At 34.5% G+C, this 18,596-nt stretch overlaps 1 protein-coding gene and 1 non-coding gene across 8 annotated transcripts in view; both read left to right on the top strand.

Moving 5' to 3' along the window:
* Nucleotides 1-18,596, top strand: part of Tomosyn (syntaxin-binding protein tomosyn) — a 113,513-nt gene that overhangs the window by 42,255 nt on the left and 52,662 nt on the right. For all 7 annotated transcript variants that reach the window (XM_033467373.2, XM_033467348.2, XM_076522854.1 and 4 more), the window contains exons 3-5: nt 5,672-5,854; nt 6,325-6,459; nt 15,353-15,416. In XM_033467373.2, coding sequence (XP_033323264.1) covers nt 5,672-5,854; nt 6,325-6,459; nt 15,353-15,416 — 382 coding nt within the window. The remainder of the gene's footprint in view (nt 1-5,671; nt 5,855-6,324; nt 6,460-15,352; nt 15,417-18,596) is intronic.
* LOC117219020 (U5 spliceosomal RNA) lies at nt 10,193-10,315 on the top strand. The gene has a single exon (XR_004489930.1). It is a non-coding gene; the product is annotated as a U5 spliceosomal RNA (small nuclear RNA).

Genomic DNA, 18,596 nt, shown 5'->3' with positions numbered 1-18,596 from the left:
GTTACCGATTGTCGACAACTATAAAAACCGCTCTTCCCTCTTTTCGAATTGTCCATTTTTGTTTCCAAGCCGAGGGAGAATTTCCAATTAGGGTGAATTTACCGCGTATCTTCTGTCTGTCTACTGTATTATCTTCTAAAATGCTGTTTCGGCGATCGGATTTCATGGAGTTTCAAACGCCTCGACTTCCTATCTCGTAAAAGCAGTTGATCTACTGCCTCGCTTTCAACGTGTTAAACAGCTTTCCTTTCATATTACCCGCCCGGTCGGAACCCTATCATAAATTCTTTGAAGGCTGAATAGGCGTCTTCCAACCACGTATCCACATGTTCGCGCTGATGCATCAGCTAATGATAAATGTTTAAAACCTACAAAATTCGAACTTGAGAATTTCATTAATCGAGACGATCGACGAAGCAACCGTGCCTGAACGAACGTGACGAATCCGTGACTGCGGATTTTATGCATTTCTTTTTTTTTTTATATATAAGAATGACTTTTTTTCATCGAGCAAAATTATGTACAATATAATATAATTATGTGCAATATAATCGGAAGCAATTGGTAGAACTTTCGCCGAGCATCGATGATAATTCATCGAACGATAGTTGTTTAACTAAAACGTATGCCGCGCTTCTATAATTAACTTCGTGGCACGCAAGCGCGCGATTTACAGTTCGATAAGTTACTGTAAAATTGCCCGACTAATTCTATTTATTACCCCGGGATTGCAACGTTAACGAAGTAATGAAACTTCCAACATAAGTTCGGCTAACACTTTATATCGGTTAGAAACTGGTTAACCCAGTTGCACAACGAGAATTTCAATCACGAATAAAACTGCCGGAAACACATTACCGTAATTAGTTTCTTAATGTCTCGTTTCTTGTTTTAATCGAGACACGATCCATTGAACGTAGTACCGAACATTTCACTCGACAGTTTGTTATTCATCTCTAAATTTCCATCGCAGCAACACTTGACGGCTAATTGCTTGTTAAGCGAAACAATGAATACACTTCCATTTTATCGTGCATTGATGCCGGAATGTTGCACACAGACCCTTGTGCGACTTTTTCGTCCGCGCGGAACACCGCATTTATTATTCGCATACTTCCCTTTCAGTCAAGCATCGTTCGCGTATAAATGCATAACAATCGTTTGCGCGTTCTGTTAACTAAACAATTGAATCTCAACTTGATTCCGTTCTATTCAACGCGTAATTAACGTTCCACGTTTACCATTGTTATTAACCAAATACAAGCTTATGAAAAAAATAGTTATTTTATTATATATCTATATATATTATAAAGAATAAATATAGTTACTATTAATTTTCTTGATGATGAAAATCATAAAAAAAAACGTGTACGTGAATGCATTTACCATCGGAACAAGGATATAAAACAATATCTATTATCAACTCATTTTTGTTATTGTAATGGTTGATCTCTGTGATCACAATTTTAAAAAAAAATGCTATACATAGTTACTTAAATAATAGTTACTATTATGTTATTTATTACCTGCTAACTTAATTCATTACCTATCAACTTAATAGGTGAGAAGTAACTTAACAGTAACAATTTTGTAAGTAACTGTAACAATTCTTTTTGTATCGGATAATTGATTACAAAGATCAAGCATTATAATAACAAAAGTGTTCAGCAGTCGGTAATAATAATATGAAAATAAATATTATAAACATATAATTATAAGAATAATATTATTTATTCTTGTTCGTACCAGTCGCTTAAAAAATTGATAAAATCTTTGCTCGTGATTTCATAAGATCATGTCCCGTATATATTCCTAGTTTATCGAAATATTACTGATTTTTCGCGCGGAAACGGGACTTACGTGCGATCACGTGCATTTTTCAGTCGAGTTCGCGGAAATGCCCGATGAATATTTATCTACGACGAAATAATTCAGCCGTGGCGGCGGCGACGGCGACGGCGAAATGAAAAGGCGTCTCATAATTCCGTATTCGAAACGATCCGATTCGACAGCTCTGCAAACGTGTGTCCGCGCTCCAAAGAAAATCCGTCGGGAAACCCGCGTCCGTGTAAGTGCACTCCGGGGCCTCGCGATTCATAGCGCACGCATCGTCGATAAGAATTTTTTTTTTCGAGTGATCCGCACACGAGCGATCCGAGCGAACCCTTTCGCCGCGAACGATCCTGCGGGATCCGTAGTAAAATTATCGAATCTGTACGGATTCATTACACTGCACACTTGTTTCATGGTTCGCCAGCCACGTGTTCTCTCACGTGGGTGCTTCTATTGGTCTGTACTACCGACTCCCGGACTAAAGAGTTACCAGAGAGTGGATGCTCATCACAGCTCGATAAGCTTCCTGGTTGCCGTCGAGATAGCCGGTTTCTACAAAGTAACTACTTTCAACTAAACGTCGCGCTTTATTGCTCAATAAAATCTCTGAACGGCCCGTGCAAGGGTATCGATCTTGTCTCTGTATCAAGTGTAACGAAAATCGATGATTGCACGAACGGGTGGAAATGAAAGAGAAAAAAAAAAGAAGAAAAAGGGAGAATCGAGGAAATTCGATGTCGCGATGAGACTGGATCTTCGTGCGCTTACACGAGCGGGAGAACGCAGTGCAGCAATTTGCACGAAAATGAACAATTTGGAAGCAGGCTTGCAATTACGCTTCGCAATGTGGCTCGTTTTTATGGTTGTTTTGCATAGTTGTAACTAGAAAATCGAGCCGCGAGGCTCGAACAATCGTACCTCCTCCTCTCGAATTGTCCATTTTTGCGCGCGAATTAGGGAGAAATTATTGTGCTCGGCGAACGAGCGAGCGGGTTGTTAGCATCTGAATCGCGCGTTCTTACAGAATTAATCAAAATTTGCGTACAGAGAGATTAACGTTGAAGATATTTTTTATATATTATATATATATTTATATATATAAATTTTAATTTAATATTATATATAAATTTATATATATAAATATAATGTATAATAATAAATAATAATAAATATAATATTTATATTTATATATATTAATATATATATTTTTATATATTTATATATTTTTTACGCCGTTGATTAACGTTTACAAGCGATCGGCATCGTTCGTTTCGTATTACGCTTTCAACGCTTTTTAATAGGCGCACCGAGCGGGCACGTAGGCCTTCGCAGAAGATATTATGCGAGCGATCAAAGTGAAAGTTCGCTAAACTTTCTTGTACGAAATGAGAAGAGCAAATTGACGACAGAATTGAATTCTTACCGCATAGAAACGCGCTTCGCGAAGTCCACGAGATCAAAGTTTTCAACGTTAGCTTTCCAAATTGGACAAACGCGTTGGAAAGTCGGTGATCGTTACATGTATCAACTAGAAATTCATGAGCAAAGTTGGTTCCCTTCGTATGCATGATAACTAGATTGCAGATGTACATGCAAATGCCCGTTTTTATGGGAAGAAGATAAGAGGGCTGGATAGAAAATTATCTACGTCGTTTGCATACATGCATAGCTATATTTTATTATCGTTATCGTCGCTCCATATCGAATACACATTTATTTCGTGTACTTTGTAATTAAACGGTAAACCTCCCGGCAAATTTCGTCGCGGCAAACGAATCGGAAATGTTGCAAAACGATGCCGCGCTTTCAGGTGAACGTAATTTTTATTTGTTCCACGCTGGCGTCGGGCTTTCGTTTCTACGGTTCGCGACAAAAGGATGGCACGCTTTATAGTAAAAGTAAAAGGATAAATAGTAAAAGGATACCTTTCACGAGAAAAAAATCGCGTCTCTTGGATCGACCAGAGCGTGGTCATATCGTTGAAAATTGTCGAGTTGTATGCACAATTTGCAGGCAGTTTCAAGACATTGCCGAATGGAAAAAAGTGTGTTCAAGTGGGAGCGATTAGAGCAAGAAACTATTTTTAAAAAAAACTCTATAAATCTTTACCGAAAATAAATTATCGTTGATCGATTTCGTTGCTATAGCATGCTTTGACACATTTTGCGTGCCACAATGTCCGCGATCGAATGATGACGTATACGGTAGTTTACATATGTAGGTGGCCAAGACCGACATCGGCTTTTTTTGAGTATTATCTCGGTTTTCGGTTGACCTATCTGGTTTCCTCGATTCCACTTTCTGCTGAATACATATATACATATATATGTATATGCATATGCATGAAAGTTTCGTCTCGTCGAAAAATCTCTCTCTCTCTCCCTCCCTCTCTCTCTCTCTCTCTCTCTCTCTCTCTCTCTCTCTCCGGAAAATCCGATTTATACATACAGAAATAAAGTTTCATCGGGCCGAATACAAAGGTCTAAGAAGCGAACTAAATTGAACCGCCGGAGCAAAACACAATTTCGACGATACCTTGAGAGAGAGAGAGAGAGAGAGAGAGAGAGAGAGAGAGAGAGAACGTACGTTTAAAACAGCTTTGAACATTTACGTTCCTCTGCCGGCCGCGCGCACGGAATTTTTTCCCGTTACGATTAATCCAGGATTATATAGACTTCCGCGCTGTTTGCCGAACTTGTTTTCCGTTTTTTTTTTCTTTCGCTCTTGACGAGCTGTTCCGCGCTTCTTTGAAGTCCTGAAATATCGGTGGTTACTGTGGCCTGGCCGTTCCACGTTGCGGCTTTCCGAAAATATTTTACGCCGCAGCCTAATTTATCCCCGTTCCTGTTAGAATTAATTATCCGCGGACGTTGGAATATAATTAAAAAATTAGCAACTTCAACTTTGTCTCGCGAAGCTCTTTCGTAGCTTCGATTTTCGGTCGCGATACCTTTTGTATTGTGGTAAAATGTTAAAAAGGAATATTTATGCAAGTAACTACAAAAATCACTGCTCATTTAAGCTTATTTTTCAAGCTGCTGCTATTATTATTACCGAAGCAATATTAATGATTAAGTTGGAGCAATGAAACCTATCTTTTACCATTGAATTATTGATTGTTCCAATCATCCCTTCAGAAATGTTATGGTACGTTATAATTGATATATTTCTTTTATATATTAAATATCTTAAATATCTTAAATATATAATATCTATTAAATACACAGTAAATTTTCTCGGAAATGCCAAATTTCGGGTCGCTGTGAATTTCCCTGCTCTAGTTCTACGCCCATGTATATGCTTATATAATAAAATGGCCTTTTTGGGTCTTCGAATTGCCTTCGAATCGTGTCACGTGGCCTCAGAATTACCTTCGAATCATGTCTGTGGCCTCCGAATTGCCTTCGAATCGTGCCTGTGGTGTCCGAATTGCCTTCTAATCGTGTCTATAGCCTCAGAATTGCCTTCGAATCGTGTCTGTGGCCTCAGAATTGTCTTCGAATCGTGTCTATGGCCTCCGAATTGCCTTCGAATCGTGTCTATGGCCTCAGAATTGTCTTCTAATCGTGTCTATGGCCTCAGAATTGTCTTCGAATTGTGGCAAAAAGTTAGAAATAAAAAAGTTAATATAAAAACGAGCTGCGAAACCAGAAAAATCGCGACTTAATATTCTCGGATCCGCCGGTTTCAATTCCGACCACCGAACATTTCTGGGAGAAATTACACCGATAAAAATGGTTAGATAAAAGCTGTGCAACCGTTGTGTGTCTCCGCAGTAAAACCGTATACCATTGTATTCGTATGCTATTGTCCTTAATTGTAAGCCCGGCAAAAACAGTTTGGGTCGACCCGGTGTAGACGCGCACGTGAAACATGAGGGATGCTCGGCTGTGATACAGTTACAGTTTCTGGTCAACGAAGGAGCTTTGGTTTCCGCGACTGCGGATGACACCTTGCATCTATGGAATTTCCGACAGAAGATTCCACAAGTCGTGCAGAGTCTAAAATTTCAGAGAGAAAGGTGAGCACTCGTATTACGTGTCCCTTTGTGCGATCGTTTCGTAACGCCGACGCATTTGTTCGCATCGTTTAACAAAATTTCCAAGATTGTTATTCCGGTCTCACCAGCGTCCAGCAGTGAAATGTAATTTCAATGCACAATATTTCGTACGGTCTTTAAAATTAGCGTGCCAAGGTTAGTCGAGTTAATTTTACGCATTTATAATACATGGATAATACATGGATATTCGGTATTCAATATTGCATGAGAAATACAATTTTTGCTCCTACTTGACAATTTTTTGTTAACAAAGCGAAACTGATTTTAATCAGTGCAACAAAATTGATTTTGTGTAATAACGTATATTATTCTTCTCGCATCGATAAAAAAAAAAGCAAAAATGACGAACTCTTGTGGAATTAAAAGCTGAAAAAGATGAAATAGTATCGCAGCGTGTGTATAACAGCGTCATTTATTTTCTTTTTGCACAGAATAACCTGCATTCACCTACCGCTGCAAAGTAAATGGCTGTATGTTGGCACGGAGCGAGGAAACATCCACGTGCTCCACATCGAGACGTTCGTTCTGTCCGGATATGTAATTAATTGGAACAAAGCTATCGAAGTGTAAGTACGCAAATATTTTTGTTCGCCGAACACCGCACCATTGCGAAGTATCAACAGAGAATACAAGAATAGGTGTATACAATATTGCTTCAAAAATCTTGAATAGTTTCTCCTTCGGTTCAGTCGAGAGTTTCGAGAAATATTTGACCGTAGGAAGGATACTTTCTCGGTGTTAACAACACGATCGTAATCCTTGACAGCGCAATGATATAACGAATCGTTCGGAAAAAGCATACAAATGTAATAAACGCTGACGGAGGAAGGGTATATGTAATATTTTAGCGAATGCATTTCGACGCGAGCAGTTTCTCATTATTCAAAAAATAATTGAATAATTTGTTTCCTTAAAAATGGCCGACGCGCCCGCCATTCGAATATGACGTTGGTTACACGCGCATGCAACGTCAATTAGTGCCGACTGTACACTCCGATCCTTTTTTTATTATATTCCACGTTTCTCGTTTCAATATTTAAGCCGGGGCACGCCGGGCTAATTGGATCGATGGAATCAGAAAATAATAAAGTCATTGTCTACCGATTTTGCCGAAGTAAAACGGGGAACGTTTCTAACAATGTGAATCATTTTCAATACCTTTCGTTACTCTTTTGAAATATACGTTATATTTAACTGTATGTTTTTTCGATATTTTTCAAGAGTCGAAGATAAAAGAGTGATAATATAATCAAGTAATAATTGCGTCTTATATTTCATGCCAAATTGTAAAATTAGTACGTAAATTTTTGCTATAATTTCAAGGTTATGTGAAGGTTATGTCAAGGTTATCCTCTTTTGAAATATACGTTATATTTAACTGTATATTTTTTCGATATTTTTCAAGAGTCAAAGATAAAAGAGTAATAATATAATCAAGTAATAAGATTGTGTCTTATATTTCATGCCAAATTGTAAAATTAGTACGTAAATTTTTGCTATAATTTCAAGGTTATGTCAAGGTTATGTCAAGGTTATCCTCTTTTGAAATATACGTTATATTTAACTGTATATTTTTTTCGATATTTTTCAAGAGTCAAAGATAAAAGAGTAATAATATAATCAAGTAATAAGATTGTGTCTTATATTTCATGCGAGTTGTAAAATTAGTACGCAAATTTTTGCTATAATTTCAAGGTTATGTCAAGGTTATATAATCAAGTAATAAGATTGCGTCTTATATTTCATGCGATTTGTAAAATGAGTACGTAAATTTTTGCTATAATTTCAAGGTTATGTCAAGGTTATGTCAAGGTTATGTCAATAATATAAGCAACATATACAACATATATATAACATATACATATACAAGCACATAGAACAAACATAAAATAAGACCACTGAAACATAGAAAAAATATACCTGTGACCCCCCAGCGATCCTACGCTGTCCTTTGCATTAATAAAAATAGCGTCGTTGTTCAAGGGTTAACATGCAAATATACATAGCTTATGCTTTTTCTGCACCGATTCCATGGTATCGATAGTAATCGAAATTTAATATCAATATTATTGATATTAAATTAATACTTCAACGTTAATTACTACTACTACTACTACTAACCTACACTGCTTCTTATCAAACTGACTCAATTACGATTGCCTACTAACTTCCGCAGTATCCTGTGTGTTCGTAAGTTGACATACAGTCGGTGTAAAAAGTCGTCGCGTTTTAAAAGCCGTTCGAGTACTTTTCACACAGACTGCACCTCTTTCGAGAGACATTCTCGCGTACTATAAAAACTGAAGAAATTGTTTGGCACGGAAAACAAGGCTGACTAATTACGCTCGCAATACTAACGAAACTGTCAAAGTCCAACCCGGGAATAGTGCACGAATTTTATGGAGATCCTTGAAGTCCTGCGAGAAGAATGCCGAGTGTACCAAAGTGCTATTTTATGAACCCTGCTGAACCGTGTAAAAGCATCGCAGAGAAATGGGACACAGGGCCAAGAAACGTCGTTTCTTTATTGTGTACTAACACAACTATTTCATTTTCCTTTTTGTCTAAACTTTAACAAACAAAAAAAGCGATTACTCCTGGTAAACGAAGAAGTACTCGTGGCTATCTTGGGATATTATTTAATTAAGAAATCGGAAATTTCTTCGTGCTTCTTTGCTCGTTTATTTATTATCGATAAATATTATTATTATTATAATATTTATAATTATATATAATATAATATATATAATTATGTATTATCAATTGTTATTATATTATTATTATTATTATTATTATTATTATTATAATATATAAGAATATATATAACATATATAATATATATAATTACTTATTATCAATTGTTATTATATTATTATTATTATATTATATATATATATATATATATATATATATATATATATATATAATTATTTATTATCAATTGTCTTACTTTCCGTATAACTTGGATATATTTAACCAATCCGTGGCTCGATGAACGTCGAATTTCTCAACGATCGTATCGAACGTTCCATCGGAAAAGTGTAAAGTTGCGGGAACAGCGAAACAGATTTCAATTTAATCCACCTCGGAGCTGCAAGATATTCAAGATTGACTTGTCGTCGAATGCGATTACCGGAACTTATTGCTCGTCAAATTAATCTCGTGCAATCACTTGTACGATAGAACAATCGGTTGCGTAATTCGGTACAAAAGGAACGCGAATTTTAATTTGATGCAGGTAATCCCGTATAATTCGCGATTATCGATTCGCGCGACGGCTGCGAAAGCTTAAAACGGTTTACGATGGTAGAATCTCGATGGAAACAGTGTACAATTAAAAAAAAAAAACTTGCAAGATCGATCTTCGAAAAGTATATATACCGGATTTCAGTATCTGGTTGCTTTAGCCAATATAGGAGAGTCGGAATCAGCCACAAAGCACCACTCGTGCTGGGGAAGGGAAGCCGGGATAAATTGATGCATGTATTATAGAAGCAAGTCGTTGCGAATGCGTCTTTTTGATAGCGCATATGCATAGTAGAATTAGGATAAGATTCGAGAACGGTTTTCCTCGAGTTTCTACTCTCGTAGAGTGCAAACTGTGCAAAGTTGTTTACCGTCGAGTCAATTAATTCGGTCAATGCTTTGCGACGAAAGTAAATATAATATATAATATATATAACATATATATATAATATAATAATAATATATAATAATATTATTTAATAAATAATAATTATATATATATATATAATAATGTTATTTATATAATATTTATAATTTGATAATATTATTTATATAACTGTTTTATATTATTTTTTCATGAAAAATTACTATTACTATTACTATTACTATACTATTACTATTGCACGTTTATTTAATAAATAATAATAATAATATTATTTATATAACTGTTTTATATTGTTTTTTCATGAAAAATTACTATTGCACGTTTAATTTCATGAAAATATTTATGGACAGCTTCTTTCGCTCGAAATTGCAGAGCAGATTCGCGAAATCATTTCTTATTTGTTGCTTAACAATTTTCTATTTCTATTTAAACATTCACGTTTTCGATTGCGTTAACGTCTCGTTATTTATAGCGCGTAACAATCGCTTTAAATTGTTATATAGTATAGTATACAAAAGTATAAATCGAATGTCAGTACATATACTTCATTCCTGCTCATGCTAACCCTACACCAGGGTTAATACCAAAAGTTTCCACCAGGTGGCTGATCTTCTCGCTGGCAAAATTGCACGGCGAAGGATATATAACGGCAGAGCGGAGTGCCATCGTCACTCTGGTTTCCCTTCAAATCACGCATAAATCTTTCGCCTTTTACTAAAGATTTCCGTGGAGGGGAACAATTGATGAGTCTTGTATAATAATTTTTTGTAGTACCCGACGAAAGTTGGGTCATTTTATTATAGAAAACAAAATTCTTCGTTAAACTTTTTCTTGTTAACGTCAGAGAAGTTCGATTCATCTTTGAAAGTACTTATCGATCATATAATCTATTCTTTCAAAAACCTTTTTGTGACTAATAATAGTAGTTTAGTATAATAAATTATATTGCAGATTACATAAACTTTATACAGTTTTGCTGCATTTTATATTTTTTCTTATGCAGTTATATTAATTATAACAACTTCTGTGGCAACAATTGCCAAAGTCCTTTTCGTAGTATTTGATTTTTATTAATATTTGATTTATTTAATTGATATTTATATATTATTATTTATATATTATTTATATATTTTTGATATTTATATATTTATTTTTTAGATTTGGTTTATTAATATTTGATTTATTAATATACTATCTTTTTGTCCATGAGCAAAAAACCATCTTAGTTTCTGCAACTTTTAGTTGACTTCTCTGTTGGTAGTAAATAAATAAAAGAACTTCGTTTCTACAAAAGTGGTTTCCGCTTCTCAGGGAAAAGAATCGATATTCAGAAAAAAATGTGTTGGTAGAAAATCGATTTTTCAACCGATAGAATCGATATTTTCAAGAATCGAGTAGTCGGTGTCGTGCGTCCTAACGTCTCGGCGAATTGTCATATTTTCCGTAGTCACGAAAGGGGGATATGATACCTTGACACTCCGTTTGTAAACGAAAATGTCTGTCGTACCCAAAGAGGCAGCCAGCCAGCAAGCCAGCTAGCACATATCTGTCTCTTGCAGAGATGAACATTTTTTTCGGAACCTTTGATGTTGGAGTACAAAATAAGGGACCTTGAAGGTACTGGATATAGGCACGTTGTCGGGTTCTTTACAGGCGTTTTACCTTTATCACTTTCTGTCGGCCATTAGATAAAAGAGGAAGAAGAAACTGCATGCGACGTACCCGAAACGTTGAAAGGGATGAAAACTCCCGGCGACGTTCAACGTATAAGATTATAAAATATGCCGATTCTTCTCGTTTCTCCCTTCAATTTTCCGTCAAATGATCTTGCGATTTCGGAAAATGGTTATAATAGTTAACGTTAAGAGTGAAGAGCAATTCAAGCGACTAGATTCTATTTGTTTACGGCTACTCAATATTATTATTATTATCACATTATCTATATTATATTATTATATAATATATATAATATAATATATAATAATTATTATATATATTATAATATTATATATAATAATTATTATATATGTTATAATATTATATATATATAATATAATAATAATATAATAATATAATATAATAATTCTATTTGTTTACGTCTATTCAATATTATTATTATTGCTATATTATTATTAGATTACTTATTTATTATCATTTATTATATATTATTATTATCACATTATCTATATTATATTATTATATAATATATATAATATAATATAACAATTATTATATATATTATAATATTATATATATATAATATAATAATATCTCAATAAATAGAAAACAGGAAATTCAAAATATTTCAATCCTTTTGTTAACTTCAGTATTTCTCTACCGAATATTATTTGATTAAAAAAGCTTAGACATATCGCAAATTATATATACGCAAATATCTTGTAATAAAGATATTATTCCAAGTAATTACGAAAAACAGAGTCGCTAAGGGATGGAAATTTCCATCGCGAGCCACACGTGAGAAACTCGAATTGATTTTTATATTTTTCTCAGAAATTACCTGTGTACGAAAAGCTGTCCGTGTCACGCGACAGACAGCTTACATCTTACGGTGCTAAATTTGGCGCACGTTCAACGTTTACGAGGCATTTTAGGACTCGCAGTTGAATGGAGCACTCCGGGCAAAACATCGAAACAGATCAAGTCAAGTGGTCCTACTTCAAGATGGCGGAAAGAGTGGTGGTTGAAGCCGTTCGATTTCACGAGTTCTCGATGTGCATGCCGTTTTTACTTCAAAGGCTATTGTGCAGCATCGTTGCTCGTTGTATTTATCTTCCTTGACTCCGCGCGATTATTTCGCCGCGTTTGATTAAAAAAAAGAAAAAAACAGAAACGAAAGTGTATAAATATCCTGTTCGCAGTTCTAATCGAATCGCAGTACAGAAGCAACGGGAACGTAAGAATACCCCTCGGGGAAAACTTACGTTGCTTTGCTCCGCCATTGGACCGGGAATCTTTGTGCAAAATTAAAACTTTCTGCACCAAACGCAAGGAACAAGATCGAAATAAAAAATCGCTTCCCCGTTTAACGATTTGGACACTCAAAATTGTTGTACGTTAAGTAAGAGTACCTGATAAAATTATTTATATAATTTATGTATTATCTATTATATTATATTTAATTTATATATAATTTATATATTATCTATTATATTATATTTAATTTATATATTATATAATATTTAATTTTATATATAATATTATATAATAATATATATTTATTATAATATAGTTATATAATATATATTATATTATATTATATATTATATAATATTTAATTTATATATAATTTATATATTATGTTATATAAATATATAGTTATTTATATAATTTATATATTTATAAACTCGGACATTGATCGCAGCAACTTCGAAAATGTGACTTTTGTTGCCTCACCTAAAAACCGCGAGCATAAATATTGCAATCCGTGTGTTCATATGAAAAGCAAACCAATCGTTTGTATTTCAATCTCAGCTCGAGGAGTTTCGTACGCGACGCCGTCTATCTTTTCCATCCGCAATATATCGGAAATGTTTTTTAACGCGTCTCTTGTTTCACCTTCATCGGACGACAAGCGGAAATTGAAGCTCGCTGCTTCAATATAATATGTGTTTCTTACTCGATCGGAAACGTGGCACAAAAATGGCCCGCGGCTGGTCTCAATTGACCGAGTGATGTTTGAAGCATTATTGTATACTGTATATTAGTCGATTAGCTATTGTAGAAATGGAGACACCGTGTTCGATACGTAATATTCATTACGAACGATTTTGTAAAAACAATGTTTCGTGTAAGAAACGGCGTAAAAGAGATGCACGTGTCGCGGAAAATTCTCCCTAATTGACTCTCAGCTTGGAAACGAAAATGGACAATGTGGGAAGAGAAGATACGATTATTTTTTTGTCTCAACTATGAAAGCGAGCAGCAACAAGGTTCGATTAATCGTATCTTCTCTTCCCAAATTGTCCATTTTTGTGTACAATCTGAGCGTTAATTAAGGAGAATTTACCGTGCCTAAAAGAATATTTAATACATCTCGATGTATTAAATAAGTATTATATTAATATAATAATAAGTATTATCAATAATAATATATAATATTAATAATAATAAATTAATTATTATTATTAATTATTATATTAATATTAATAATTATTAATAATTAATATATTAATAATAATATAATAATAATAATAATTAATATAATAATAAGTATTATTATATTATTATATAAGTAGTATATTCTCGATGTATTAAAGTCCGATACCCGATCGGACTTTGATACTTCATTATTTATTACTTACAACTATGGCTTTTTAATTAAAGCGTACTGCTAATTTAGTACCTATTGAACGATTAATCGATAGAACTGTTGTGCATTGTACTCAACCTGACAAACTGGGGGATCACACATTTTTTAGGACGATTAAAATTGACGACACGAAATGGTAGCGTTTTAAAAGATATTATATTTATAGACTGAATTATCAAGTGTGCACGAGTTGGATTCGTATGACAAAATCAAGTTACCGCCACGATGTTTTAGTAAAGAGCATACTTGGGAGCGTATGAAATGTGGCGATGTCGTTTTAGCTCGAATAGTTGATACTGAAAATATATATTTTGTACTATCGATTTTTTAGGCATTGATATTTTTGTATGCGAGGCATCGAGACTCGGATCATTCGATGAAACAGAACATGAACGATACAATTTAATCGTGGCAACGTAATGTACATTCTTGGTACAGTAAGTTCTCTTTAATTGACGCTCAGATCGTGCACAAAAACGGACAATTTAGGGAAAGGAGACACGATTAGTCGAGCATTGCGTCTCGTTTCTATAGTTGTTTACAATCAGTGACTATAAAAACGAGCCTCCTCTCTTCCAGATTGTCCAGTTTCGTGCAGAATCCGTGCGTCAATTATGGAGAATACAATATTAAAATATATTATTAGAACAATAGTTATTTTTGTGCTCTACGTAAGCAGAGAGAAGTGCAAACGACAGAGTCAAGGAAATTATTTTATTATTATTACCATGCTATAATTACTAATTAAATTTTATTATTACCAATCCCGTCGGGAGATTTTACATTGAAAAATAAAATAACGAAGAGTGAGATTATAACGGAGTTATAATAATAATATATCTCTAACGGAGAGATTATACGATAATAATATATCAGCGAGTTTCCTTTGACATTGGAATTTTGGATGTGGGGAGATTCGACTGTCGAAAATCGGAACTAACTTCTACGCTACCGTGCACAGTACCCGTTATTGAAGTATCCGTCAATATTAACCCTTATGTCGGTGGTCAACATTTTCCGGGCCGTTCGATACGTTTCGAACGTGTACACACGCTCAACCCGTTCGGCCGTAATTTTATGCCGCAAATATTTCACGTGCACGTAAAAGCTGTTCGATCGGCACCGAACCAAAGCACAAGCGCATTTCGCGACTTCGAATCGAAAGAAAAATGTTAAAACGCGGAGGAAAGGGTGCGGACGCTGGAGGCGCGCTGATTATTGACATAAGGGGCTAATGAGACTCGATAAAACAGGGGCTGAGCGAAACGCAGATAAATGTTAGCGAAAGCAAACCGCACGACCGACAGGTACGCAAATGTTTCAAATAAGAAAAAAAGACTGTGTTGTTTAACCTAATTATATATCTATGTATAGATATTATGACCATGAATACACGTCACACGATACACATATATATATATATATCCACTCATCAACACCGAGTGACTAAAAACACACACACACACTCAGATATTATATATGTATATATATTTTTCAGATTTAGAAAGACCCATCCTGGTGCTGTAGTACACTTGAGTGATAATCCTTTAGATTTGAGCAAGGTACGCGTGTTTTTGAGTACATTTTATTTTGCATTATTACTCCATCCTTTAACCATGACGTCATACCTTAACATTCTTCAAAAGCAAAACCGACAGAAATTCGAAGCGGATCACGATGTATCTCGGATACGTTTTAACGTTCATTCTTGAATATGTTTTTTTTTACGTACAATACGTCTTTCGGAACGTGTTCACATTCTACAGGCTGTCGCAAAATTATTGTACAAGCGGGAAATGAGGGATTCCTGACGTCATTTGAAGTAACTTTTTCCTTAGCGAAAGTGCGATCCGCGGCTTCGTTTACGAGTTATTAAGGAAAAACAGAGACCAATGAGAGATCGCGTGCTGCTGACGCCCCGCCCTCGCGACCACTGCAGCTGCGTCAGACGTCGTCGCGACGCGGCATTGGCTGAAAGGGCAGAGCTCTCCGATTGGTCAGCGTTTTTCGTTAATAACTCGTAAACGGAGCCGCGGATTGCATTTTCGCTAAGGAAAAAGTTGCTTCGAATGATCTCATGAATCTCTCGTCTCCCGGAAGTGCCATAATTTTGGGACAGCCTGTCTACATATCGTATCGAGAATCAGCAACGTGTGCTTGCATGTTGTGTGTGTGCATGCGTGCATGCTATATTTATTGTCGTACGAAACAACTCGATACGGTTACTACTTTTCCGAAGAGAATCGCATTGTTTAACTATATTTCCCCGACGCATCTCATACATTCTCAGAAGACACAATGGAATCGATCGAAACTCGACATCGTACGTCTAGAAAATGTGATTCGCTGTTTTGTTTTCTTGAATCGTTTCCGGCAATAATCGATTCTAATCGCAGTTATAATTTAACAATGAAAGACAACCTAAACAAACACACGTATGACAATTGGCCAATGATCAATGTTACTTCTCGTTTTCTGTTACTTTTTACACTATATTGTTGGCTTTGTTTTAGTTTTCGTCGTTATCTCTGGTAGTCAGTGTTAAAACTTATTCTTGCGACATTACGAATAACATTGTTTAGATAGTATTTTCATTTGCATAAGATGTCTGTATGTTTAACAACGTTTTCCTCCTTTCTCCCCCTTTACGTTCCTCTTAATTTTACGTCAGTTTAGTACACACGGCGATATCGTACTCGCCACAAAAGCTAGCTCGAGTTACACCAAAATTGATCTCGCAACCATAATCACTCATTCCTCCTCCCCCCGTACGTTCTACGAACGTTCCGCAAATTAACGTAATCCCGTTCACGTCAGGGCGCAGATTTATTCGACTGCAGATCTTTGTGCAAGTTTATATTCTCATAGATTATTCCATCGTTGTTCTCGTCGTAATGATAGACGAGTCGATGATCTTTTTCTTTTTTTTAATCCCACGAACGTAAAAGGACCTGCTATCTGCAAAAAATATATTATATTAATTATAATATATTATATTATATTATATTATATTATATTATATTATATTATATTATATTATATTATATTATATTATATTATATTATATTATATTATATTATATTATATTATATTATATTATATTATATTATATTATATTATATTATATTATATTATATTATATTATATTATATTATATTATATTATATTATATTATATTATATTATATTATATTATATTTATTATATTATATTATATTATATTATATTATATTATATTATATTATATTATATTATATTATATTATATTATATTATATTATATTATATTATATTATATTATATTATATTATATTATATTATATTATATTATATTATATTATATTATATTATATTATATTATATTATATTATATTATATTATATTATATTATATTATATTATATTATATTATATTATATTATATTATATTATATTATATTTTCCTGCAAACGTACGGCGATTGAAAGAAACTTTTCTTTTTAACTTCGACCTCGAAGAGTTTGGAGAACCATGATTTTTCAGAAGAGAAATGTCCATTGCGACGCGTACGTATTCGACCTTTTCGTCACAAACGGAAAGGTATTAGGCGAATTTAGTTTTGCTATGACGTTCTACAAAGTTGCACAAGGAAACTACAGTTTCCGAACGAAATGCCGTGCGCATAGAAACAGTGTTGCTCTCGTTTTTTTTTGTGTAATAAAGGAATTCCAGAACCTTTCTGAACTTGTGAACCCTGGAAAGACTGCAGGGGACGCTATTCGTCCGTTTTACAATTGTTCGAGAACGTCATTTATTACCGTTTACGTTTTCGAGATCGTGTATTCGATTATTAATTTGTCCAAGGTCGAGTATTTGTTACGAACAATTTTCGCGATACGATGAAGGACGGTCGAAAATGTGTCCTTTAAAGAGTCAAAAATGTTGCGTGAGTTTATTTGAAATGTGAAGTGAACGTAATAAAACAAAAAAAATATGAAATATTTTATAATTATTATAAAATATGACGACGATCGCTCTTGCCTGGACGTTACGATTCATCTTCGTCTACTCGAGAATACTAGGCCAGCATCAAGATAAGCGGAGGAACCATAAAAACAATGGTCCATATTCAAACAATGAGTTTTATAAAATTGTTCAAAGTAAATTGCGCTCGGCGAGCATATTATCAGCTTGGAAACATAAATATGCAATGACTGACGACATAATAAAACGCGTAGCGTTTTTTATCGGCTATCATTATTATTGTATTTAATATATTTGGCGCAAGTATTAGTAATAACGAAAAAAAGTATGTCTTTGATCAAATCTTACGGTATTCGAGCAATCAAATTTTATGGTATTCCGATTTTGTTCTCTAATGTTTGTTGTTCTAACGTTGTTTGTTCAAACTGTCGATCTTTCAATTACTTCAACGATGTATCGACTCTTCAAGGAGGCAGAGACGAAAATTGACGTCCAAGCGAAGCCTATCACCGTCGTTTTTCTTTACATTAACGTACACAGACACGCCAATTGGATATTACATTCTCATCATATTTCTACCAAAGTTCTTTCGAAGGCACCCGCAAATTCACCCGCAAATTCCCCGCAGAGACGTTTCCACGCGAGATGAAAAATGGACATTTTCGACTGTCCTCCTTTACGATACCTTTTTCTTGCCGCTCGTTAGAGTTTAAACTGGCCCGGCTCGTAAATCACTGAGCCAAGCGCGACGTCGCAGCAACGAAAAGCAAAGAAGAACGGAC

The sequence above is a fragment of the Megalopta genalis genome, chromosome 6 (assembly GCF_051020955.1).
Source record: "Megalopta genalis isolate 19385.01 chromosome 6, iyMegGena1_principal, whole genome shotgun sequence".
NCBI classification, from domain to species: domain Eukaryota; kingdom Metazoa; phylum Arthropoda; class Insecta; order Hymenoptera; family Halictidae; genus Megalopta; species Megalopta genalis.
Note: the sequence above shows the minus strand (reverse complement) of the source record. Positions and strands in the feature narration are given on the sequence as shown.